Source organism: Tachyglossus aculeatus, chromosome 4, assembly GCF_015852505.1.
Source record: "Tachyglossus aculeatus isolate mTacAcu1 chromosome 4, mTacAcu1.pri, whole genome shotgun sequence".
Classification (NCBI taxonomy): domain Eukaryota; kingdom Metazoa; phylum Chordata; class Mammalia; order Monotremata; family Tachyglossidae; genus Tachyglossus; species Tachyglossus aculeatus.
The window spans coordinates 136,706,827-136,731,247 of record NC_052069.1 but is presented as its reverse complement, the minus strand read 5'-3'; the positions used below and the strand labels follow the sequence as shown (position 1 = coordinate 136,731,247).

Here is a 24,421-nt window from a genome sequence, read left to right as displayed (position 1 = left end):
ACGTTGTGGGAAGTGGCCTCGGCGGTCCGTGGCTCGCTCCCAGTGCCAAGCGAAGAGTCCCTGGTGGTTCCAGGTGGCTAGAAATCTAATAATAATAATAATTGGGGTAGCTGCTAAGCTCTATGTGCCAAGAATTGTTCTCAGAGTTGGGGTAGATACAAGGAAGTCAGTTCGGATGCATTCCCTGCCCTGTCTCACATGGGGCACATAGTCTTAATTCCTATTTTACAGATGAGGGAACTGAGGGGCCCAGAAAAGTGAAGTGATTTGCCCAAGGTCACAAAGCATCACACAGCGTGGAGGAGCCAGGATTAGAACCCACGTCCTCTAACTCCGGTGATCTTTCCACTGGGCAGTGCGGCTGGGGAGCCTGAGGGGATGTGCTGGAGGAGGAGGGTCAGGGTGGAATTTGAACTCAGGAGGTCCTGGCCACCCAAGCCCTGGGCTCAGAACAACTTTCCACTGGGGCTCCTGGGGGGCCCGGGCATCGAAAGAGCATGGTCGCCCCCACCCCGTCCCGTAGGGTCCGAGCCAGGGCAAGGAGCTGAGAGCCACGGAAGCTCGTCAACTGGATTGGTCCATGGCCACTCAAGTTACCACTGGCTCCTCACACTCCAGAATCTCTACCCCGGGCCGCTTCTTGCAGACAGCATTTCCTCTCTCCCTCACAAATATTTCTCTCCAAGATAATTATCGGGACACGCAGGGATAAATTTTCAAAAAACATGCCCTGGAGTTGAGCATGCAAAATGGATAACTGTGCATGCAACTGGAAATTCCACCAAGGGAGACTGAAAAACGCATGGATGAGTCTCGTCTCTCTGTCAGAAGCACGGGGCATCAGGTGACACCTTATCAGGTCCAGTCAGGGTGGCCATCCCGCGGGATGCTCCGGATTTTCCCAGTGGGTTCAGGGGACCCCACGGAAAAGGGGGCCCGGAAACAGTCGGAGGTCGACTGGCGAAGAAACCCAATATTCCACGTGACCACCCCTTCCTTCTGGGACATTCGCTGTGGGCAGACTCGCCGCTCTGAGCGAGCCTACTGACTCTGTTTGATTGTCCCCTCCCGTGGGCTTTGTTTAGTGTTCTGCTCAGAGTCAGCGCTCAATAAATACCACTGATCGATTGATCAATCAATCAATCAATCGTATTTATTGAGCACTTACTGTGTGCAGAGCACTGTACTAAGCGCTTGGGAAGTACAAGTTGGCAACATATAGAGACAGTCCCTACCCAACAGTGGGCTCACAGTCTAAAAGATCATCACCCCGGTAACATCGTAGGTGACCTGGGCCCGCCCTGCCTCTCTGGCGAAAATGACTTCTGGGACGTTCGGGGGCGGGAGCCCAGTCGCTTCTGAAAACGAGCCGTGAGCATCCACCCACCCCCCGCATCCCGCTCCCTCTTCCCGACACCCGTTTTCCACCACTCAATCTTCCCCTGGCTAGAATTCCCCAAGAATTCTGATTAATCTGTAAAGGAAACGCTCGGGGTTTCAAGACAGATAAACCGCTTTCGGGCTCCTCTCATAAATCACTCCTTCTCCCCTTTCTTCCTTGCTCGCTGGGCCCAAGGCGAGTCTTAGAGTTAGCTAGGCTTCGTGCTCTGGTGATCCATCTGGGAGCCCATATGGCCCTCTGCTATGGTGGCCTGGAGCTCACAGAGGATCTGCCTTGAGGAAGCTGGAAAGCTCCTCTCAGCCAAGAGGCACACCTCCTGTCGCGGACTGGATTCAGGACGCAAAAACTTTTCCAACCCTCCTGAGTCCCCGTGCCTCCCCCGATCTTCGGGGTCACAAAGTTGCCTTGTTCCGGCTCCGCTTCCGGGATGCTGCTCGGCATCCTGGCCCAAGCTCACTTCCGCTGAATCCATCCGGTCCGACGGCTCCTCCGGAGCTGAGCCCAAAGGCTCCGGGGCCGGGCCGGATGGGTTTAGCGGGAGCCCGGCAGTCAGACGATTTTTTTTTTTGACCCACCTGGCCCCGATTCGAAGCGAGGGTCGCCCCGGAGAAGAGGGCGACATGGGCGGCCAAGGGCGATGCCCAGAGGATTTAGGGGGGGCGTTCATCTGCTGTACTCCACATGGGGAGAGTCGGGGAAAGAGCAGTGTAGACGCCCAAGGCCTTCCCCAGCTCCCAAGCTGAGCGCATGTGGCTAGTTTGGCCCACAAATCCTTTGGTTGCCTGCTCCCCGTGCAGGCTGAAATCTATGATCAGGCTGCTGGCTGACACTCCTCCCACACTTTCGAACGGTTGAGGACCCTAAGACAGATACGTCAGTGGTGAGGCGAGATCTTCAGAGCTCACGCTCAGCTTTCCCCCCTGGCCCCCGCCTGTGCCTGGGAACTGAGCAAAAGGCATCAAAATCAGCAAGGGACGCTGAGGGTTGCCAGCTCAGCGCCCGCTGGACTCTGACTGAATTTCCACCTTGCCCCTCTAACACGCCTTTCCCCAGGAGGCCTCAGAGTGAATTTTGCCCACACAAGCTTCGCGGTGACCAGGAAAGGTTCTTCCCCGGGAGGTGAAAACTCAACCAGGAGCCAAGGTTGACTGGTCGGGACCCCTGAATGAACAGGTCCCTGGTTGCAATCCCACTCCCTTGCCTCCCCTGGCTCTCCAGGAGACACCTGAGGAGAGGGCAAAGGCGCCACTTACAGGCAGGTGCGTGAAGACAGCGAAGGTGCTCCTCAGGAAGGCGATGAGGTCCAGCAGGTAGTCGCTGGCTTTGCTGCCCGAATCGCCGGCCATCCAGTCGTAGTCGGCCAGCTGCAGGAACTGGTCGATCTTCTGGTTCAGGTTGGTGTAGATCTCCTCCTCGGCTGCGTGGCGGGCATCCTGGGGTGGGGGGCGAGAGAGGCCGCAGTCAGACCAGTAGTGGAGGTGGTCCTGGGTCTCAGCCACCAGCCCCCGGGCTTGGTATCTCCACTCACACCCCCGGTCTTTAGGAAACAGTTTTATGTGCCATCCTCGGGGTCTCCTTATTGTTCCCAGCTCCTTCCTGCTAGTCTAGCTGTGGTCACTTTATACTTCATTCATTCATTCATGGAATCATATTTATTGAGCGCTTACTGTGCGCAAAGCGCTTGGGAGAGTACAAGAGAAGCAGCATGGCTTAGAGGAAAGAAAACAGGCTTTGGAGTCAGAGGTCACGGCTTCAAACCCCCACTCTGCCAATTGTCAACTGTGTGACTTTGGGCAAATCACTTAACTTCTCTGTGCCTCAGTTACCTCATCTGTTAAATGGGGATGAAGACTGTGAGCCCCCCGTGGGACAACCTGATCACCTTGTACCCTCCCCAGCGCTTAGAACAGTGTTTTGCACATAGTAAGTGCTTAATAAATGCCATCGTTATTATTATTATAATTGAGGGGAGAAGATCCAACAGCATTCATTTATTCAATTAGATTTACTGAGCACTTACTGTGTGCAGAGCACTGTACTAAGCGCTTGGGAAACTACAGTACAACTACAGTACAACAGTAAACAGTGACGCTCCCTGCCCACGACGAGTTTACAATCTAGAGGGAGGGAGCGGTCGTATAGCAAGGACGGCAGGGTGACCTTCTGTTATTTTTAGAGCCCATCTCGCTCTGAGGAGTCCATCCTCACTTGCTAAAGCAATCCAGAGGCTGCTTTGTTATGCTCATTATCCACCCTCCAATCCAGGGGGGAAAACGGCTCATCATTAGGAAATTCTCTCGAGGAAAGAAAAAAAAAGAAACAATATTTTTGAAAAAAATTTTCCTGCGTGGAGGGAAAAAATGGGGGAGGAAATTTTTACCCAAGGTATATCGATCCATCATTCAAGGGCATTTATTGAGTAGTTACTTTGTACAGAGCACTGTACTAAGCGCTCGGGAGAAAACAAAGCAACAGAGTTGGTAGTCTCGTTCCCTGCCCAAAACAAGCTGACCCGATCTGTAAATTAAGGCAGGACCACAGCCCCACACAAATGTTTTCTTCTCGCTCAGGCGTCTGAGGATCTGCTGAGTGATGCTGGCCCTTGCTCAGGAGGAAATAGAAGAACAAGAAGCAGTGTGGATTAGTAGAAAGAGCCCAGGCCTGGGAGTTGGAGGACCGGACTTCTAATCCTATCTTCACACCACGCCTGCTGTGTGACCTTGGGCAGGTCACTTGGGTCCTCTGGCCTTAGTTCCCTCATCTGTAAAATGGGGGTGAAGACTGTGAGCCCTGTGAGAAAATGGACTGTGTCCAACCTATCTATCTACCCCAGAGTTTAGTAGAGTGTATGGTTCATCTCCACACCACGTCTGCCGTGTGACCTTGGGCAAGTCACTTAGGTCCTCTGGCCTTAGTTCCCTCATCTGTAAAATGGGGGTGAAGACTGTGAGCCCCGTGAGAAAATGGACTGTGTCCAACCTATCTACCCCAGAGTTTAGTAGAGTGTATGGTTCATAGTAAATGCCTAACAAATACTATTTTTTTAAAAGCCCTATTTGAGGCCGTGGAGAATGCCTGGTGGGAATCTGGGTCACGTAGGGGGAAGGAGGAGGGGTTTGTGGATGATACCGTGCCAGCGTTGAACCCTGTAAACAAGTCAAGCACAAGTCCCCAGCACAGAGAAACAGTGTGGCCTAGTGGAAAGAGCACGGGCCTGGGAGTTAAGAGGCTCTGGGTTCTTAACCCAGCTCTGCCACTTGCCTGCTGTGTGACTGGGGCAAGTCACTTCTCTTTCCTCGGCTTCAGTTTCCTCATCCGTAAGATAGGGGACTCGATACCCATCCTTGCTGCCCCCTGGACCGCGTCTGACCTGATTACCTTGTATCTACCCCAGCGCTTAGTACAGTGCTTGGCAACACCAATACCACAATCATTAAGTCCCACTAAGGCTCTTGACATGGCAGGATCACGAGGTACACCTCCTGGGGCCCCATCTCACCGTCCCAGACACACAACGCGCCAAAAGGAAAGCGAACTCGTGGCGGACCTCAGCAACACAAGGTCAGGCTGCGCCTTTGGGCTGCTCTGAGTGGGTGGCGGGTTTCACAGGCCTGGCTGAACAAGTTCCACCTGCCAGGCGGATCTGGCAACTTCCAAACCCACTGGGGCTGGCGTGGGCCGCTCTGCTCAAGGCGGACCTGCTGTGAGCTGGGGGAGAGAAGAACAAGACACTAGAACTAGCCAGCACAGCAGAAGTCACAGGCTTGGGGAGGAGGGCCCAGAAAACACTTGCTGATGGCTGGCAGCTGCGCTGACCATGTGTCTCCAGAAAACGACCCGGGGCTCGAGAAGCTTGGCAGAGTCCGGCCGTCCAGCCGTCAGCCAGCCGGCCCTCCTGAGGGCCGGCCGGCCGGGCGGCGGGGTCAGAGCGAGAACACAAACCAGGCCTTTCCGGGAGGCATTCTGCGTGTAACGGGGAGAAAAGATTCGGCGCCCACAAGTGCACAGGCTGAAACGATTTCTCTTCAGAGGCGACTGAGGCGTCACGAATGATCGACGGAGAACAAAGCCGACACCCAGACCGAGATTCTGCCCCCATCGGGGGTACCGGGACCCCCGCAGAAACCATATGCTGTTTGGCCATTAAGGTCACATCTCCTCCAAGAGGCCTTCCCCGATTAAGCCCTCTTTTCCCTGGCTCCCTCTCCCTTCTGTGGTGGCTGTGTTCTTGGGTCTGTGCCTTTGGGCACTTGATATTCCTTCCACCCTCAGCACTTTTGTACATATCTATTCTTTATATTATGAATCATTTATTTATTTTAATGTCTGTCTTCCTTCTAGACTGTAAGCTCCTCGTGGGCAGGGAATGTGTCTACCGACTTTGTTGTACTGTAATAATAATAATAATAATAATAATGGCATTTATTAAGCGCTTACTATGTGCAAAGCACTGTTCTAAGCACTGGGGAAGTTACAAGGCGGTCAGGTTGTCCCACTGAGGGCTCACAGTCTTAATCCCCATTTTACAGATGAGGTAACTGAGGCCCAGAGAAGTGAAGTGATTTGCCCAAAGTCACACAGCTGACAACTGGCGGAGCTGGAATTAGACTCCAAAGCCCATGCTCTTTCCACTGAGCCATGCTGCTTCTCTAATGCAGTGTGCTTAACAAATACCACAATTCTTCTTCTCATTATTATTGTTATTAAAAAGGGCAAGGGGAGATTGGCATAGCTCACCTTGAAAGTGGTGGTGCCGTAGAGTTTGGTAGTGTGAACGGTCTCGGGGAGCACGTTGGTGATGTTGGTGATGAACTCCTCGAGGAACTTGCAGGACTTCTCCAGATGGGTGGTGTTGATGATGATCTGGACGAGCTGTGGGGGAGGACGGGACAAGTCAAGCCCTCCGATCGCCACCCGGAGTACAATCCCCACCCAGACCGTCTGCTAGGGGCAAGAGGAGCAACATGCACGGCACTCAAAGACCCACAAAATGACGCCTCTCCTGACTGATCTGGAAGTATCGCTCCTCCTCTGCCCTGTCATGGTTTGGATGCGAGGTCTTCTGGAGGCAGAGAGATAGACTAGATTGTCTCTCTTGATGCCTTCCCCTCTGATCGATCCATCCGTCGTAACATCTCTAAAATCCACCCTTCCTTCTCCATCCAAATTGCTACCACGCCGATCCAAGCACTTATAATAATAATGATGGCATTTATTAAGCGCTTACTATGTGCAAAGCACTGTTCTAAGCACTGGGGGGGGGGATACAAGGTAATCAGGTTGTCCCATGGGGGGGCTCACAGTCTTCATCCCCATTTTCCAGATGAGGGAACTGAGGCCCAGAAAAGTGAAGTGACTTGCCCAAAGTCACACAGCTGACAGTTGGCGGAGCCGGGATTTGAACCCATGACCACTGACTCCAAAGGCCAGGCTCTTTCCACTGAGCTACACTGCTCCCGCCTTGATTACTGCATCAGCCTCCTTGCTGACCTCCCTACCTCCTGTCTCTCCCCACTCCAGTCCATATTTCACTCTGCTGCCCGGATCATTAGAGAAACGAGACTGTGGAGGTGCCTGAGGTCCTTCGAGGAAGGATGCCCAGTCCACAGGTGGGTCACTGGCCAACAGAAGGCAAACTCAGACTGGCTAACATTCCTGGGGGCATCTGGATGCCGGGGTCCCTCGCCACCAGACTAGGGCCGGATGGAGGCTCGAAGGAGGAAGAGGGGGATTTCCCGGGTGGCCCAGCAAGCAGAGAGATGCCCTCGGGCTGTCGGCTCCCGGCCGGTCGTGGCCGGGGGGTCTGGTCCACCCCAGGAGCCAACTGGGGAGGTGAGGTCAGCCGGCGGTGGTCTCCTCTCGCCCCTGGGAGTGGCCAGGGTACCCTAGCCCTCACGCCGCAACGTTGCTCCTTCCCAAATACGCTCTCTGATTTGCAAATCGACCCCCAAAACCCAACCGCCTTCCCTGCATCTTTCCCCGGGAGAACGGGGGTCGGGATCAAGCTGGGAGCCCAGGAATCACTTCTCCACGTCAAGAACTGAGCTCAGGCGATCCCCACCCAAAAGCTTAGATAGCCCACCAAAGCGGGAGGACAACTCAGCTAACCAGACTCAATCTTGCCCAGCCAACCAAAGCTCCATGGCTTGGAGGTTCCCGCCTTCTGGACTATCGGCTTTAACGGGGACGGTCGGCGAACTCTGGGCCGGGGCACCGGAGGCCGGGAACCTTAGAGCGAGGCGGAGGGGGTGGGGGAGAAGGAGCTCACGGGGCTAGAGATGGTCTATTTTAAAACTGGCGTCACTCCACCTGGGAGGAAAGGACTGCCTCTAAATTGAAATCCTAATAATGAGGAATCGTGTCATGTTATCGAAATCACAAAACACTGGCAGTCAAAGAGAAGATTGTCCTGTTTTTCACGATATTGGCAGGTGAAAAAAAAGACAGAAAGAAAGCTTCGCTGGGTACGTTGTAATTTCCCACGACTTTTTCAAAACCTGTCAACACAAAAGATCATCGTGAATTACCCCAATTGACTGTCAGTCACTTTTGAAATGTTTCAGTGCAGAGAGCCCAGAATGGCCTATTAAAACGCTCTAGGATTACAGCAGATACCGTGTCATTTTCGGGAGCGCATTGTCTGCTAATGAGCGTTAAGCGGGCTACCCCTCTGAGTGGCAGCTCCCAAAAACCATACAAGGACATTTGCAAATGAAAAGGCAGATGCTCCGGGGGTAATTATGAACTTACTTGTGATCTGAAGCGATTTTACAGATCAAATTTCATCATCATGTGAGTTCCTCCCGTGATTTTGGGGGGGTCGAGGTACCCTCCACACCACCTTGAAATGTTTCACCGGAGGCCGTGGCCGGGCAGAGGGATGCCACCGGCCGGTTCACGGGCACAGCGGGCATAACCTGCCTGGCGCGCCTACTCGGGCTCTCCGGGAACCGTTTGGGCCGCCCGGAGGAGGCGGCCCCGGAGACTCGGGCAAGGGCTCGGCCAGGGCCACCTAGATTTGACTTGGTCCCAACCGGGGACAACCTCCTTTCTACATTCTGCTGGGATGGCGGGGCGGTGGTTCAGCGGGCTTGGGGACCCCGGTCTGAGGGAGTTTGGGAGGCAGCACTGAATCTCAGAATCTCAGAGCTGGAAAAGAGCTTTAAAAGGTCCTCTGGACCAGGCCCCCGAGGCAGGCAGAATGCGGTTGGGCAGCCGATCAATTCTTAAAGCTCTCCTTGGTCACACAAAACCTGTGTGATCCGGACTTCTAATTCCAATACTGGCTGCAGCCCATTCAGTGGTCAGAACAAGTCAATTAGCACATCTCTGCCCACAGACAAGAGTGTCCAGAGGCAGACACCTCGCTGCCCTAAACACTCTGGGACCCTCTGGACAACTGGAGGCCCCTTCTTCCTTTCATGTACTACAAGTGGAATTGTTAAACACATACTATTTGCCAAGCGCTGAACTAACTGCTGGAGAAGACACGATGTACGCGGATCGGCCCCAGCCTCAGTTTCAGAAGTCACCTGAAAGCACCCACGGCACTGTGGAGGGGATGAAATGTTTCCAGGATTTTGCAGTAGATTTTCCTCCAGCCAGACTTTCCCAACAAGAATGGATGCCCTTCCCTTTCCCCCTCCCATCCCCTCTGAGAAGTCTGGATAGCTGGGATTTCCAGACACCAAGAGTCTGCAGATTTTGAGTCCTCCGAGGGCCAGGACTCTGACCCCAGCGTTTAGGACAGTGCTCTGCACCGCAGGAAGTTCTTGGTATTCCTTCCCTAGGCTGTAAGCTAGTTGGGTTGTGGGCAGGGGAACGTATCTACCGACTCTCCCAACCACTTGGAACTGTGTTCTGCCCACAGTAAGTGCTCAATTAATGCTATTGTTGATGATAATAAATACCATCGACTGATTAATTAATTGATTAAAATAATTCTTTCTGAGTCCCCGTTAGATGGTAAGCTATTCAAGTCAATCAATCAATCAATCAATCAATCGTATTTATTGAGCGCTTACTGTGTGCAGAGCACTGTACTAAGCGCTTGGGAAGTCCAAGTTGGCAACATATAGAGACAGTCCCTACCCAACAGTGGGCTCACAGTCTAAAAGGGGGAGACAGAGAACAAAACCAAACATACTAACAAAATAAAATAAATAGAATAGATATGTACAAGTAAAATAAATAAATAAATAAATAAGTAAATAAATAAATAAATAGAGTGATAAATATGTACAAACATATTTTTGCTGACATCGGCTTGTTCTTGGGCGCTACCGGCCGGCCTCTCCTCACACTAGGTGCCGAAGCAGAGCCCCACCAGGTTGGGGAGCCAAGGGGGGCGGGGGGGCCCTCTCCTGACTTGGCTCCCACCCGCCCCGGCCTAGGGCCACGCGTGCCAAGACCATCGGCCTCTACGAGTCTATGCAGGCAGCGTCCGGCTCAATTAGTATAAAATGTTATATCTGGACCAACGGCCGCCCGCGCTAATGGAAACCTGCTGCAAAAGGGATCCTCTGAGCACTCTCCCCTTCGTAGAATGTGGGCCGGGGGTGGCGGGGCTGCAGTGCCCCCAGGGCCCCGATATGATTGGGCAGAATAACAGTAATAATAATAATGATGGTATTTGTTAAGTGCTTAACTATGTGTGAATCACAGTTCTAAGCACTGAGTGGGATACAAGGTGATCGGGTTGTCCCACGTGGGGCTCACAGTCTTCATCCCCATTTTACAGATGATGTAACTGAGGCACAGAGAAGTTGAGTGACTTGCCCGAGGTCACACAGCTGACAAGTGGCTGAGCTGGGATTAGAACCCATGACCTCTGATTCCCAAGCCCGCGCTCCTTCCACTGAGCCACGCTGCTTCTCAGCCAGGGAAAGAGGTAGGGAGGAGGAAGAAAGCACAGCTTGGAAAGAGGGAAGGACAACCAGCCGAGCATGTCCTCTAGAAGGAGGGAGTCCGGTTCGGCAGCGGACCATGCAATAATAATCAAAACAACTATGGTATTTATTTAAGCGTTTACAATGTGCCACACACTGTAGTAAGAGCTGGGGAAGATATAAGATAATCAAGGACTCATGGGACTCACGGTCAACGTAAGAGGGAGAAGAGGTATCGAATCTCCATTACACAGGTGAGGGAACTGAGGCACAGAGGAGTGAAGTGACTTGCCCAAGGTCACACGGCGGGTACGTGGCAGAGCTGGGATAAGAAACCAGGCTGTCTGACCCCCAGGCCCAGGATCTTTCCAGTAGGCCACGCCGTTTCTGTCCTCACCCTCCCGCTCTGGGGCTCCTTGGGCCACGCCCGGGCTCACCTCTGTCAGACCCACATTCTTGCGCTTGATGACATTCTGCAGGGAGTTGCTCAGGGTCCGGGTCAACAGCAGATTGGTTGACTTCCGGATCATATCGTCGACCTCCGTGGAGCTGGAAGGCAAATTAGCAAGAGTTGCCGCGAGCCGACGGGTCCCCGGCGGCTTCACTCTCCTCCCAGTCCTGTCCCGGGGAGATGGGAGAAACACGAGCTCCGGGGGGGTCCTCCTCTCACCCCTCAACCCCAGCCCAAGCCAGAGTGGTTGGGCCAAGGGGGCAAGTGAAACCCAATCCTGCTGGACCAGCCTGCATGCCCCTCTCTCAGCCAGCCCTCCTTCCTCCCAAGCCAACCTTCTGCCTCTATCTCACTCTCGAGTCTTCCTTTTTCTTTTTTTAAATGCAACGTGATCAGAGTTGATCAAAGTTTACCGTGCTGAAGAAGGCGACGGTAAACCACTTTTAGATTTTTACCATGAAAGCTCTACGGATACACTACCAGAAAAGCCACAGACGGTGAAGGTAGGACGTTCTGGGGAAAGCGGGTGCACGGAGTCCCAATGAATCGGACACGATTGCACTTACTATGTGCCAGACACTGTACTAAGCATCAGGGAAGATACAAGGCTGGACACACTCCATGTCCCATATGGGGCTCATGGTCTTAATCCCCATTTTACAAATGATGGAACTGAGGCACAGAGAAGTGAAGTGACTTGCCTAAGGCCACACAGCAGACAAGTGGCAGGGCCGGGATTAGAATCCAGTTCCTCCGACTGCTCTTTCCATTAGGCCACGCTGTTTCCCACATTCAAGCCCCTCCAAAAATCCCACCTCCTCCAACAAGCTCGCTCCCATCTGTTTCCCAGCATCTGAGAAGTGATCTGGCCTGGTGGATAGAGCATGGCTCTAAGAGTCAGTAGGTCATGGGTTCTAATCCCAGCTCTGCCACTTGTCTGCTGTGTGACCCTGGGCAAGTCACTTCACTTCTCTGGGCCTCAGTTCCATCATCTGGAAAATGGGGATTGAGACTGTGAGCGCCACATGGGACTGGGACTGTGTCCAACCCCATTCGCCTGTATCTCTCCCAGGGCTTAGTACAGTGCCTGGCACAAAGTAAGCGCTTAACAAATACCATCATGATTAGTATTATTCTGATCCTGCCTTCAACGCTTGTCTGCTGCGGGACCTTGGGCAAGTCACTTAACTTCTCTGGGCCTGTTATCTCATCCGTATTCATTCATTCGTTCAATTCATTCAATCGTATTTATTGAGCGCTTACTGTGTGCAGAGCACTATACTAAGCGCTTGAGAAATACAAGTCGGCAACACAGATAGAGACGGTCCCTACCCAACGACAGGCTGGACTTTGAGCCCCAAGCGGCACAAGGACCGTGCGCAAAATGGTTACTTCGTATCTGTTTCAGCGCTTGGAACAGTGACTGGCATAAAGTAAGCACTTAACAAATACTATGAAGAAAAAAAGACAATCATCCTTTGGACCGATTCTAGCACCGATGAATTTATTTCCACCCTCCACTCGGTTCTCGATTTTGAGCACTCTACCATTACAACTCTCGCAACAGCCTGAGGGACCCTGCATGGAAAAGTTCCGATGCTCCCTGGACAAGGGAGAGACAGTGGGATGGAGGACGAGGCTGAGCAGGCCACAGGTAACGCCTTCCAGGGGGCTTTCCAAGAGCTAAAAACCACCTGGGCCCAGGGCGGCCTAGGCCGGCTCGACACTGCCGCGTTTCCATTTCCTCTGAAATCCCCAGAAGCCCCAGCCCGTGAGGTAAGGAGGGTTTGGGGAAGAAATCACCTCAGGAGAACTGTCTGGCTCAGGGCCAGGGCCCCTGAACCATAACCCTTATTTGATCAGCTCAGATAACGGCAGCGTGTCAGGCAGCCACTCTCCGCAGACTTGAATATCGAGTTGATTTTCTCCTCTGCGGTGAACGGGCCGAGAGGCGCTGGGATCTGGCAAGCAAGGGAAGATCTCCATATGCCCACTGATTTGGGGGTTCTACTGGCCAGGCTGTGTTCCCTGAAAAGCGGAACAGTGCTTTGCACATAGTAAGCACTCGACAAATGCCATCATTATTATTATTATTCCCTGAAAGTTGGCCACGCCGCCCCACAGCAGGTGTGTGCAGAAACGGCGCTCGCGGACAGGAGAGCACGGTGCGGTAAAGCTCAGGTTCTCAAATGCTGCGCGTCACTGATTTTTACCCTGTTTTTGTGGGTTTCACCTCTCACCGAGCACTCTGGTTGGGGCCGTCCAGGAGCTTCTGAAACAGCGGTGTTTTGTCTGAATCAGAAAGGAGCTGGGGGAAGGACCGGGGGAGAAGACGCTTGAATTCACGGTTGATTCAGGTCTGGAAAGAACTGAGACTTTGTTTCCGACGGACCCCGGGGACCCAGCGACGCATCCGGGCACCGAAAAGTCCCGGCCAGCGTGGCAGGATCGGCTCAGGGTAGCCTCCCAGAATGCTGTGGGGTGGGGAGGGGAAGGTGGGGGCAGGATGCCATGACCACACAGTAGACTAAGCTCCACATTAATGGCATAGCGCAGGCCATTACGCCGCACAGCTGGTGTTGTCTTTGAGTCGGCTCCCGGGGTTTTAAAAGGCACCTCCTGGCCTTGGGCCAGTCCAGATTTCCTTCTCTGGGGGTCTTCTACGTGCTTCGTGTCCCTACCTCCCTTCCAGGAAGCAGCTCAAAACCTTGAGCTGGGCTTAAAGGTGGGGCCGTGCGGAGGTGACCCTGAGGATTGAGGCCTCTCCTGAGTGGCATTCCCACCGTGCCCCCGGCCCAGGTCTGCCGGGACGGGATGAGAAGCGGCGTGGCTTGCTTCTAAGTCCAGGGGAGTGTTTTAGGGGTCCACTCAGATCCCCGAGTTTAGGACTCCGTCCATCCCTCACCAACCAGGAGAGGACTCAAAGTCGGAGGCGAGTAAAGGACGGCATCTTTACACGTGACCCTAATTGCCATCAGAAAGTCCACCACCCAAGGGTCTCTCTCCTTCCCCCCTTCCCCAGCCCCCGACCCCCTCCGGGTCCTGGGAGAGGTGCAATCTTCTCTTCCTGAGGCCGATCTGGAGATGGGGGGTTGCGATGCTGGGTGCTTTGATCTCTCAGCAGCCTCGCATTAGGCCTGAAATGACAGTGGCCTTTATCTCTCCGCGGGAATGACAGGCAAAGAAAATTTCAACCTGGCTGGTTCAAAAGCATTAATAACGCTACGGGCTCCCGGAAAATCAACCCCCTGACCTTTGGCTCCTGCTCCCGTCCCACCTGACAAATGGTAAGGCGAGCGAGCCGAAGACGACGGGTTCAACAAAGGAAAGGCTCCTGTTATCTCTGCTCAGGAGCAGAGGAGGCACAAAGGAGGCGGCTCAACCCGATCCCGTCTATCGATCCCATGTCCAGTAGACACCCAGGACAGGGCTCCGTAGGCAGTAGATGTGCAGTCACTAGTTCTCTTCTGGGTGAGTAGAAAAGACAATGGAGGGAGAATGGAGGGAAGACCTGGGTTCTAATCTCGGCTTCGCCATCTGTTTGCTGTTTGACCTTGGGGAAAACGTTTCACTTCTCTGTGCCTCGGTTCCCGTGTCTGTTTAATGAGGATTAAAACTGTGAGCCCCATGTGGGACATTGACTGTGTCCAAACTGATTTCCTTGTCCCTACCCCAGTGCTTAGTACAGTGCCTGGCACATAGTAAGTGCTTAACAGATACCATGAAAAAAATAAAAAAATGAATAAACCTGCTGCCAGGGCCCAGAAGTGACACCCTTCGGCAAGAGGAGTTGGAAGAGCAGGATCAGCAGACGATGCTAGCAGCATCGCCATGCTCTTTTCCTCCCTTCTAAATCAACAACGCCTCCATCCTGGATCTGCCACAGCGATCATTTCCCTGAGGAGACGCTCAGGGGGTGAGGTTCTGCCTCTCCAGCATATCCCCGCCGACCTCAGTGGGGAAGAGCCAGCTGGCATGGCCACTGCCCGGGAGGGCCGGAGCCTCTATCTGCAAGGCTACCACCAATCCATCGAAGGCATGTACTGAGCACTTACTGTACTAAGCTCTTAATAAAGAATTATTATGGTATTTGTTAAGTGCTTACTATGCACCAGGTGCTGATCTGAGCACCGGGGTAGATACGAGATAATTAAGTTGGACACAGTCCCTGTCCCTCTTAGGGCTCATGGGCTTCATCCCGATTTGACAGATGAGGGAACTGAGGCACAGAGAAGCGAAGTGACTTGCTCAAGATCACACGGCAGACAAGTGGTGGAGCGGGGATTAGAGCCCATGACCTTCTACTCCCAAGCCTGGGCTCTATCCGTTAGGCCACGCTGCTTCTCTTCGCTTGGGAGGGAACAATCCGAGAGTCGGTAGACGTGATCCCCGTCCACAGACAGCTTCCGGTGTGGAGTCACCGGGCCCAGGCCTCTCTCCTGATCTCCCGGAATCCGGCGGCCGGGGCCAGAACCACGGACTGGGCAAATCCCACCGTCCTGGGACTTGGCACACAATGGTTTGTGCTCCATCTCTGAAGCACAGCTCGCCTTCACCTCCCTAAAAGTCTGGTTTATTTTAACTTCCCGTTCCAGCTGGGGGCTGGCTATAGGACGCAGCGGATCGGTCTCCTCTCTCCTCCCCGCCTTCGCTCCCTCCACCTTCCATACAATACGCTTTCTTTTCCCACTCAGAACCAAAATAATAAAAAACAAGTCAACCATGCCTGCCAGAAAAGTATTTTCCCCTAAAGACACAATTTCCTTGTTATTTTTTAAATGAACTTTCAAACAAGAGACCTGTGTCCTCAGAAAACATGTAATTAGAAAGAGCCTTTTCAATATCACTAAAGCCTTTCAATACATTCTGCCCAGCGTAAGGGAGAAGATTTTTGTTGTTGTTTCGGGGGGGACCCTCGGGGTAGCGGGGAGTCTGGCAAATATGAAAAGCCGATTAAACTGTCCAAAACGCACGCAAACTGGGCCCTGAGATTCAGCCCACGGGTCCGAGTTGTTGGAGAAGCACACAAAAGAAAAGAGAGCGCCCGAGTCCCAAGGAGAACCGTCGGTGTGAACAGCGGCGGCCTCCCGCTCCGCTTCCCCTCGGCGGTACTTGCGACCTCCGGGTCGGCCGGCATTGACGGGCTGACCCGGGGTGCTGCGGAAGTGACAGCCGAGGAGCGGAAAGAGCGCCAAAGGAGGACCCGAGAGCAGGAGCGAGAAAGCTGGCTGTCAGCTGCGGGCGGACTTCCTAATAAAAACTTCAACCCGGCTGTCACCGGGAAACGCAGGAAGTGGCGCCAGGGGTTCTCGGGCCGACCCCCGAGCCATCTGGGTGGCAGAGAGGCCAATGCTCTCTCGGCTCCCGGCCCGCCCTCCTCCCTCTCACCTCCGCTGACTGAGGGGGGCTACGGGGGGACTTCTTTGTGGGGGAGAGTCGGGGGTGCCTGCTGGGGAACGCTTGCTGGCAAAACCCTCCATCTCGGAATGCCGGGCGAGAGGCATTCGCTGGCAATCTCAGAGACCCTTTCTTCCGGCTCCAGAGGCCATGCTAGTCCGGTCTCTGCCAGCCGTGGAGCCGTTCCCGTGTAGGCTTGGAGACGCTCGCTCCGAGAGCCCTGTCATAATAACGATATTAATAATAATTGCGGTATTTGTTAAACGCTTACCGTGTGCCGGGCACCATACTAAGCGCTGGGGTGGGCAAGCTAACCGGGTTGGACAAAGCCCCTGTCGCACATGGGACTCACAGTCTTCATCTCCATTTTACAGATGAGGGAACTGAGGCCCAGAGAAGTCAAGTAACTTGCCCAAGGTCACACTGCGGACAAATGGCAGGGCTGGGATTTGAACCCGGGACCTTCTGAGTCCCAGGCCCGTGCTCTATCCACTAGGCCACGCTAGGGAGGTCAGGCGGCATTTTGTTAAAAAAAAAAAAAAAGAAATCTTTGGTTATCTATTCATTCATTCATTCATTCATTCAATCGTATTTTTTGAATATTCCTCACCCCGCACACCCCTCAACTTCAAATGAGTGAAGTTGGAAAAGAAGGGGAAGAAACGCCAACACCCAGGCCCAGACCTATTTCGACAGTCAGCAACATGGGTTTTTGTGGAAAGAGCAGAAGCCTGGGGCTCAGAGGAACAGGGTTCTGCCAGCTGCCTGCTGTGTGACTTTGGCCAAGTCACTTAATTTCTCTTGGCCTCTGTTTCCTCTGTCAAATGGGGATAAAATATTGTGAGCCCCCCATGGGATAGGGATCGGGTCTGCTCTGTTTATATTGGGTCTACCAAAGTGTTTAGCATAGTGGTTGACGCAAAGTAAGCGCTTCACAAATCCCAGGTTCACCACCTGTCTGCTGTGCTGACCTTGGCCAAGTCACTTCACTTTTCTGGGCCTCAGTTACCCGATCTCTAAAAGGGGGATTAAGACTGTGAACACTATGTGGGGCAAGTGCTGTGTCTCCTCAGATTATCTTGGATCTTGTAATGTCTCTGTGCCTCAGTTACCTCATCTATAAAGTGGGGATTACGACAGTGAGCCCTGTGTGGGACAGGCAATGTGTCCAACAGAGCCTCTTGTGTCCTGTGCCCCAGTGCTCAGTACAGTCCCAGACACATAGTAAGGCCTTCACAAATGCCAGAAGAAAACCACAATTATTATTATCAGTAGTAGTAGCGGTACAGTCCATGGCACATAGTGAGCGCTTAACAGATACTACTATTTATCATTATTACAACCGTGATTATCTTACCTATCTCGCCACTGACGCCAGCCCACGTCCTGCCACTTGCCCCGGAACGCCTCCCTCTTCAAATCTGACAATTACACTCCTCCTCTTTAAAGCCTTGTTGAGGGTGCATCTCCTCCAAGAGGCCTTCCCAGATTGAGCATCTCCTTTCCTCTTCTCCCACTCCCTTCTGCGTCGCCCTGAATTGCCCTTGGTTCTTCCCCCCATCCCAGCCCCACAGCACTTATGTCCATATCTGTCAGTTATTTATTTGTATTGATGTCTACCTCCCCGGTTCTAGGCTATGAGATCTTTGTGGACAAAGAATGTGTCTGTTTATTGCTGTACTGTACGCTTAGTACAGTGCTCTGCACACGGTAAGTGCTCAAAAACTACGATTGAATGAATGACCGATTACTATGTAAAACCGGCGCTAGAAAGAGAGATTTGGGAGGTGATAGATTGCTTTTTCCTTCATGCCGCCATCCCATGATGGTGTGATTTCCCCAACTCGCATTCTGTGTCTCTCTTCATTTACAAAACCGATCCAACAGAGGAAGGCTGGGCCCTAGCGCCTCGACCCTGTCGGGTTCCTAGCGGTACTGGTCGCCGGGAAGGTTCTAGACACAGACCTGACTCCGGCAGGGAGGAATCTGCCTCCACCCAGCCCTGCTGGTTCCGGGGGCAACGAGTAACCAAGTTTCCCCGAGAAAGGCCGCTCGGGCCGGGATGGTAACGCTCAGCCAGGAAGCGGGGGTACTTTCTTCCCTCATCCCGACCAAAGGAAGGCTTCTCCCCTTCCAGCCAGAGGCCAGGGTGAAATGACCAAAGTGAGTGGGCAATCGCTACGTGTTGCCTCCCGCCCCACACTGCCCAGTTTGGGAAACCGGAGAAGAACAGATCTGGAGAGAGGAAAGCCAATAAACAATGGTGGGAAAACATGTTGGATCACCAACCCCCCGAACCCAAAATTGCTTCAAGATCTTCCCAGTTCCTGTCGGGTGAGATTTATAAAATAAAACAGCGCCTCATCGGGTCTGTCCAGGCCTAAATCTTCCAACCCTTCTGGGCTCAAGCAAACGTCCGAGCAAGGCCTTGCCTGGAGAAGGGTGGCACCACCCCCCGGCCCCCCGTTCCCCACTCAGCTGACCCCGTCTCATACTCTACCTCAAGTGCAGATCTTCGGAGAACTTGAGACAGGCGTAGATAAACTCCTTAATTTGATTGTAAACCTTAGGCACAAACTCGGAGAAAGGAAACTTCTTTGGAAACGGTTGCTGTAAATGCAGGAAACAAAGAATCGGGGTCACAAGCCAACAGACATTGAGGGTTTTGGCAAATTAGCCACAGCCCGAGAGAAACTTCCGTCTCTGGAAACGCTCGCTGCTCTCCGGCCTTGAATTGCACGCTGGCATTCCTGAGAACCCCCTGGCCGCCCCTGGAGTTCAGCGGTCTGCCGGCCAGCTGGGAATTCACAGGCGAGGAAGGACGGAGGGTCGGCGGGAAGCATTTCGGGCCAGGAGATGATTCCACCCCCTCCCACCCCCCACGAAAACACTTATCCGGCTTTGATTCATTTTCCGATTTTGAAATTCGCACCTGGTGTGAAAGTAAGTCTTCAGGACACCAGTTCCGTGACCTAAAGCACGGGACCCCGGGGCGGCCAAGAGCGATAATCTACCTCCCACTTGGGGTTGGCGGTTTGCAAGGGAAAGCCCACCTCCCCAACTGCCAAACGGTGACTGCCTAGGGCGAGAGATGAACCCAGCCAAAGGCTCATTTGTTCTCGCTAGGCCAAGAGTATGAAGATCATGGCAGGGTCTCCTCCTGGACACCTGCTCTCTGGTAAGGGATGGACCACCCAACACCTCGGTTTCTTCCCTCCCCATCTCTGACTGTCCCACCAGTGGCCTAGGTACGGAGAACTCGTCCATGGAGCTATCGAATCCCTGCCAGTCCCTGACACCAAGGTGACCCCCTTTACTACTTGTCTCTCTACTGGGGTCCCTTATACGGCTTGTGAGTGGCAGATTCTGACCACCCGAGAAGCAACGTGGCGTAGTGGCTACAGCATGGGCCGGGGAATCACAAGGTCACGGGTTCTAATCCCTGTCTCAACACTTGGCTTCTTTTAGACCGTGAGCCCACTGTTGGGTAGGGACTGTCTCTATGTGTTGCCAATTTGTACTTCCCAAGCGCTTAGTACAGTGCTCTGCACATAGTAAGCGCTCAATAAATACGATTGATTGATTGATTGGCTGCTGTGTGACCTTGGGCAAGTCACTTCACTTCTCTGTGCCTCAGTTCCCTCACCTGCCAAACGGGGGTTAAGACGGCGAGCCCCATGTGGGACAGGGACTGTTTCCGACCTGATTTGCCCATATCCACCCCAGTGCTCTGTACCGTGCCAGGCACATAGGAAGCACTTAATAACTACCACAATTATTACTACTTTTATTACCCAAGCCCCACCCTGGGGCTCGGTGATCATCACCAAGGAAAAGCCTTCCAAGCACTTTTGAGCCCTCAAATCCAAGGGGTGAAAGCGATCGGAGATCGAGGTGCTCGGCTTACCTTTTCCAGCTCGTTGTCCTGGAAAGGGAACTGCCCCACCACCTTCTTGTACAGCTCCTCGTTCGTCACCGGGATCGGGCTGTAGTTGTCAGAATCGAGGATGCTTCTACGCAGACGAGGGAACGTGGGAGGAAAGAAACGTGAGCGTGGACATGGCTGGAGAAGCGCCTGGGGATTTCCCAGCAACTGGAGGGTGAGGGGTAGAGCCCAGGCATCTCACATGCTAGGAACGTCCCCCACTCCTACGTCAGAAATGGAGATACCCTGCTCTCTCCCTTGGGACAATGGGTACACCCTGGTTTGGCTAGTGCCCCCTGCCCGGAGTCGTTCCAGACTCCTGGCCCAAAACAGCCGGCTTCCAGGAGGGGAGGGGAGGTTGCCGGGAGCCGAATTCAGGTGGCTGTGATGGGAGTTTGGACAGTGACGTCAATGCCCTACGGGCCTTCAACTCGGGCTGCGCAGTCCTAGCGGGAGAAAGAAGAGCTGGGGAAACCGGAGATCGAGCCGGGTCGGAGGTTGGCCGCCCCCAACCTGAAAGTCACGCTGGCCCGAATCCCGGCTTGGCCCCCTACGTGATGTCAGGCCCGGTGTAGCGCCGACTTTGTGCAGGGGTCTGGACTGCTCCCCAGGCCCTGCCGGCCCCACTTTTCTGCACCGTGGTGGCCGCCCACCCCGAATCCCACCCGGGAGGCCTTCTCTTCTCTGCCTGCCCTGCCCCTCCCTGGCTCCTGCGGTGTGACGGTCCCGGCAGGCTAGAAGCTGGACCTGGCGGCAGCAGCCATTCATTCGATCGTATTTATTGAGCGCTTACTGTGTGTACAGCATTGTACTAAGCGCTTGGGAGAGTACAAAATAACAATCAACAGACCCATTCCCTGCTCACAGCTTACAGTCTATTGTCATATCCTAGCCCCGGCACAATTCCCATTCCCACAGATCCACCGGTGACAAAATCCGTCCATCACCGCCTGAGCGAGTAGCAGTGGCCAAGGGAAGCTTTCTCCCCTTCCTAGCCCAGTTGACTGTGAACGCCAGGGAAATAGTCCTTCCCAATGCTGGTCCTTGATATTGGGGCCAGATATTGGGGTGAGGGTCAGAGGCTAGGTGTCCTGGGGCTACCCACACTGGGGCTGGGCCCGCCTGCCTGTGACCGAGGGTGCCCTGGCCAGTGGCGGCAAAGGTGCCACCAGGACCCCGGGGACTCAGTTGGAACTTCCCTACGTCAGGGGCTGGGGTCCACCAGAGCTCAACGGGGGCACCCACTGCCCCTGTGATGGGTCGATAAGAGACCAGGCCGCCTGGAGCCTGGAAAATCCAAGACGGAAGGGCAAGGCGGCAGGTGGTCTTTTAGCCCCGACCCTCTCCTCCCAATCACACGTAAACACACGCATGCTGGCACACACACAAGCGTGGGGCACTCGCTCTCACCTGAAGACGCCCGCCCACTTCTTTAGCAAAGTCTCGCTGTACTGGTCTCTGATCTCCAGCAGCATGTCAAAGAGCTGGTTCACAGGGAAGCCATACACCTGGGGGGATAATAATTCTAATGACAGTACTGATAACTGTGGTATTTGTTAAGTGCTTACTATGTGTCAAGCACTTTACTAAGAGGGGTGGGGAGGAAGCAAATCGGGTTGGACAGAGTCTCTGTCCCTCGTGGGGCTCAGTCTTAATCCCCGTTTTCCAGATGAGCTCACTAAGGCCCCTGGGTATGAGAATGATGATATTTGTTAAGCGCTTAGTATGTGCCAAGCACCGTTCTAAGCGCTGAGCACTGAGAAGTGAAGTGACTCGCCCAATGTCACATAGCAGACACGTGGAGGAGGTGGGATCGGAAGCCATAACCTCTAACCACCAGGCCCACGCTCTATCCACTACATCAGGCTGAGTGGAAAGAGCACTGGCTTGGGAGTCGGAGGTCATGGGTTCTAATCCCGGCTCTGCCACCTGTCAGTTATGTGACTCTGGGCAAGTCACTTGACTTCTCTGGGCCTCAGTTCCCTCATCTGGAAAATGGGGATTAAGACTTGTAAGCCCCATGACAGACAACCTAATTGCCTGGTATCTACCCCAGCACTTAGAACAGTGCTTGGTACATAGTAAGCGCTTAACAAATACCAACATTCTTCTTATTATTATTCTCCCAACGCTATGCTGCTTTGGCCACCCAGGAGCGCTACCTGCCTGCTTGCCAGCTGACAGGGGAACCCTGTCCCAGCAGCTGGGGAGGAAGGAGGCGGAACAGGAGGAGGAAGAGGAGAAGGAGAGGGGGAGGAGAAGGGGAAGGAGGAGGAGGAGGAGGAGGAGGAGGAGGAGGAGGAGGAGAAGCCTCCTTCATTTGGGAGCCAGGCTGAGAGGAACGGTCTGTGCCAACTGGACTGAACTTGCAGAAACCCTCCTGGGGTTTGCGCCTAGTCCTGACAACGCAGGTGCAGCCGACTAGGCCGGCCCACACGTCCCAGCATGGGGTCGGCAGAAGCACGGCCCCAGCCAAGACCTCACAAAGCCCGAAGGGAGCTCTTCGAAGAGGCTATTTATGGTAGGGGAGGGGGGCGCTGGGGACCTTGGGCCTCTGGAAAGGGAAAGGAAAACAAGTCGGGTGTCAGGAGGAAGAGGAAAGGCTTATGTTGAAAACGAAAGCCTCCTGGGCTCCCCAGAGGGTCGGGAAGGCCAAGTTCGGAGACCACCAGGAGAGCTGACTCTCCACGGGTGTGAAGTCCATACCTGCAGCGTATCCGCAAACAGCACTATGAGGTTCTTCAAATCCAACACTAGGTTCGGGTCGGAGCAGTAGGACTAGAGGAGAGCGAGGGGAGAGGAAGAGAACTCATCTCAGCCGCGGAAAGCCAAGTTAAATGCTCCGCTGCCTCGGTCCCCGAGCTTTCGCCTGGTGCTCCGGCAGAAAGCTGGCTCCCGCAGCTCTGCCGCCCGGGGCCGTGGGGCTACCTGCCCCGGATTGTGACAGGCAGGGGGCAAACACAGAAATAGGGACATGGTCCCCTCCCCGCTCCAGTCCTCCTCAACCCTACAAGGCTCGCCAAGGAGCGGCCAAGGGAGAGTTTACGCGTCCGATCGGGAGACCGTGAACGGACATGCGGGGATTATTTCCGTCTCCATCGGCTTGGGGCCAGGGGGGGGGGCCACTTCCAGAGGCATCGGGCTCTCATCTCCCTCCAGGCGGCGCTTGGCCACATGCCGGTTTTCAACAGATCCCCTAAAGGCCTTGGCAGTTGCCCCCACAATTCAGGGGGTCTGACCGAGCTCCCCGGGGGTCCCGAGTCCCACAGAATGGGAAACACACTGCTCAGTGCCACACCTGCCAGGATTACTGAGCCTCACTGGGTCAACCGGTGGGGTGAGGAACTTCTCCATCTCTCCCTCTACCGCCCAAGGACGCACCACGACTGGCGGCCAGGCTGGCCTCCGTTCCGTGTTTCCCGCCCTGCCCCGCTTGGCGAGCCGGGCAAGTTTCCGAACGGGCCGGAGCTCATCAATTCCCTCCAGCGCTTCCCGGGGACCGGCTCTGAGCGCCGTTTCTGTTATGGAACCTGAGTCTCCAGGATGGGGGAGGGAAGCGACACGGTGGGAGGCCGAGGCTCTCCGAGGGCAGCCCAGAGTTACACAGAAATGCCAAGTCATCCCGCCCCCGGAGCCCCACGGCCCGCCAGCAGTACTGGTTGTTATCTCTGCTCCCCTTAGACAGCCTGCAGAGTCGGGGACATTCCACACGCTCCCCTTGGGCTGCTCCATCCACAGGCGCTCTGCACGCTTGGAATCCTGCTCTTCCGCTCCAAGCCACCCGGCAGTGACTGGCGGCCCCCGCCAGGGTCTCCGGGGGTCAGAGGATCTCGAGGGTTGGGAGCGGCTAAGGGTCCGGGCCCGGCTCCTACCTCGCTCCTCCCTGCTGCTGATGCTGTCGGGCTTTCGGCCAACCGCCAAGGGAAGGCTTCTTCGGGCCTGATGACCTGTTCACCCCTGGGCCATACTCCTGAGGCAGCAAGGGCTGGGGAGAGGGTTTCACTGCCACTGGGGAGTCTGCCACGAGGTGACCGACAGGGCCTGAGAGGGCCTCTCGCTACTCTGCTTTGGCATTTCTCCGACGGGGGGGGGTAGCACACTCCCACCTGCATTTGCGGAGTGGGGGGGCAGGGGGATGGCCCAGATGACCCTTTCCACCCTCAGAATCAGCTATTATTTGCCGATCTCCTCCGGTGGGTCTGGGTTCGCTTAATCCAAACCCGGCTAAGGGGTTCAAAAGCCCTTTTCATCCGTATCCTTCTCCCAGCATCCCACGAAGCTAAGCAGCTGCCATCTTACGGAGATTCCCCGGGGCCAAGGGTCACTGCCTTCGAGGTCCAATCCCCTGATGCTTCAGA

The 24,421-nt window shown here is 54.4% G+C and overlaps 1 protein-coding gene across 3 annotated transcripts in view; it reads right to left on the bottom strand.

The window, feature by feature from the left end:
- Positions 1 to 24,421, bottom strand: part of EXOC6B (exocyst complex component 6B) — a 388,942-nt gene that overhangs the window by 148,135 nt on the left and 216,386 nt on the right. For all 3 annotated transcript variants that reach the window (XM_038745562.1, XM_038745563.1, XM_038745564.1), the window contains exons 12-18: positions 22,770 to 22,841; positions 21,474 to 21,571; positions 20,046 to 20,151; positions 18,639 to 18,748; positions 10,728 to 10,839; positions 6,140 to 6,274; positions 2,656 to 2,835 (exon numbers count right to left, since the gene is read on the bottom strand). In XM_038745562.1, the coding sequence (XP_038601490.1) occupies positions 2,656 to 2,835; positions 6,140 to 6,274; positions 10,728 to 10,839; positions 18,639 to 18,748; positions 20,046 to 20,151; positions 21,474 to 21,571; positions 22,770 to 22,841 (813 nt within the window). The remainder of the gene's footprint in view (positions 1 to 2,655; positions 2,836 to 6,139; positions 6,275 to 10,727; positions 10,840 to 18,638; positions 18,749 to 20,045; positions 20,152 to 21,473; positions 21,572 to 22,769; positions 22,842 to 24,421) is intronic.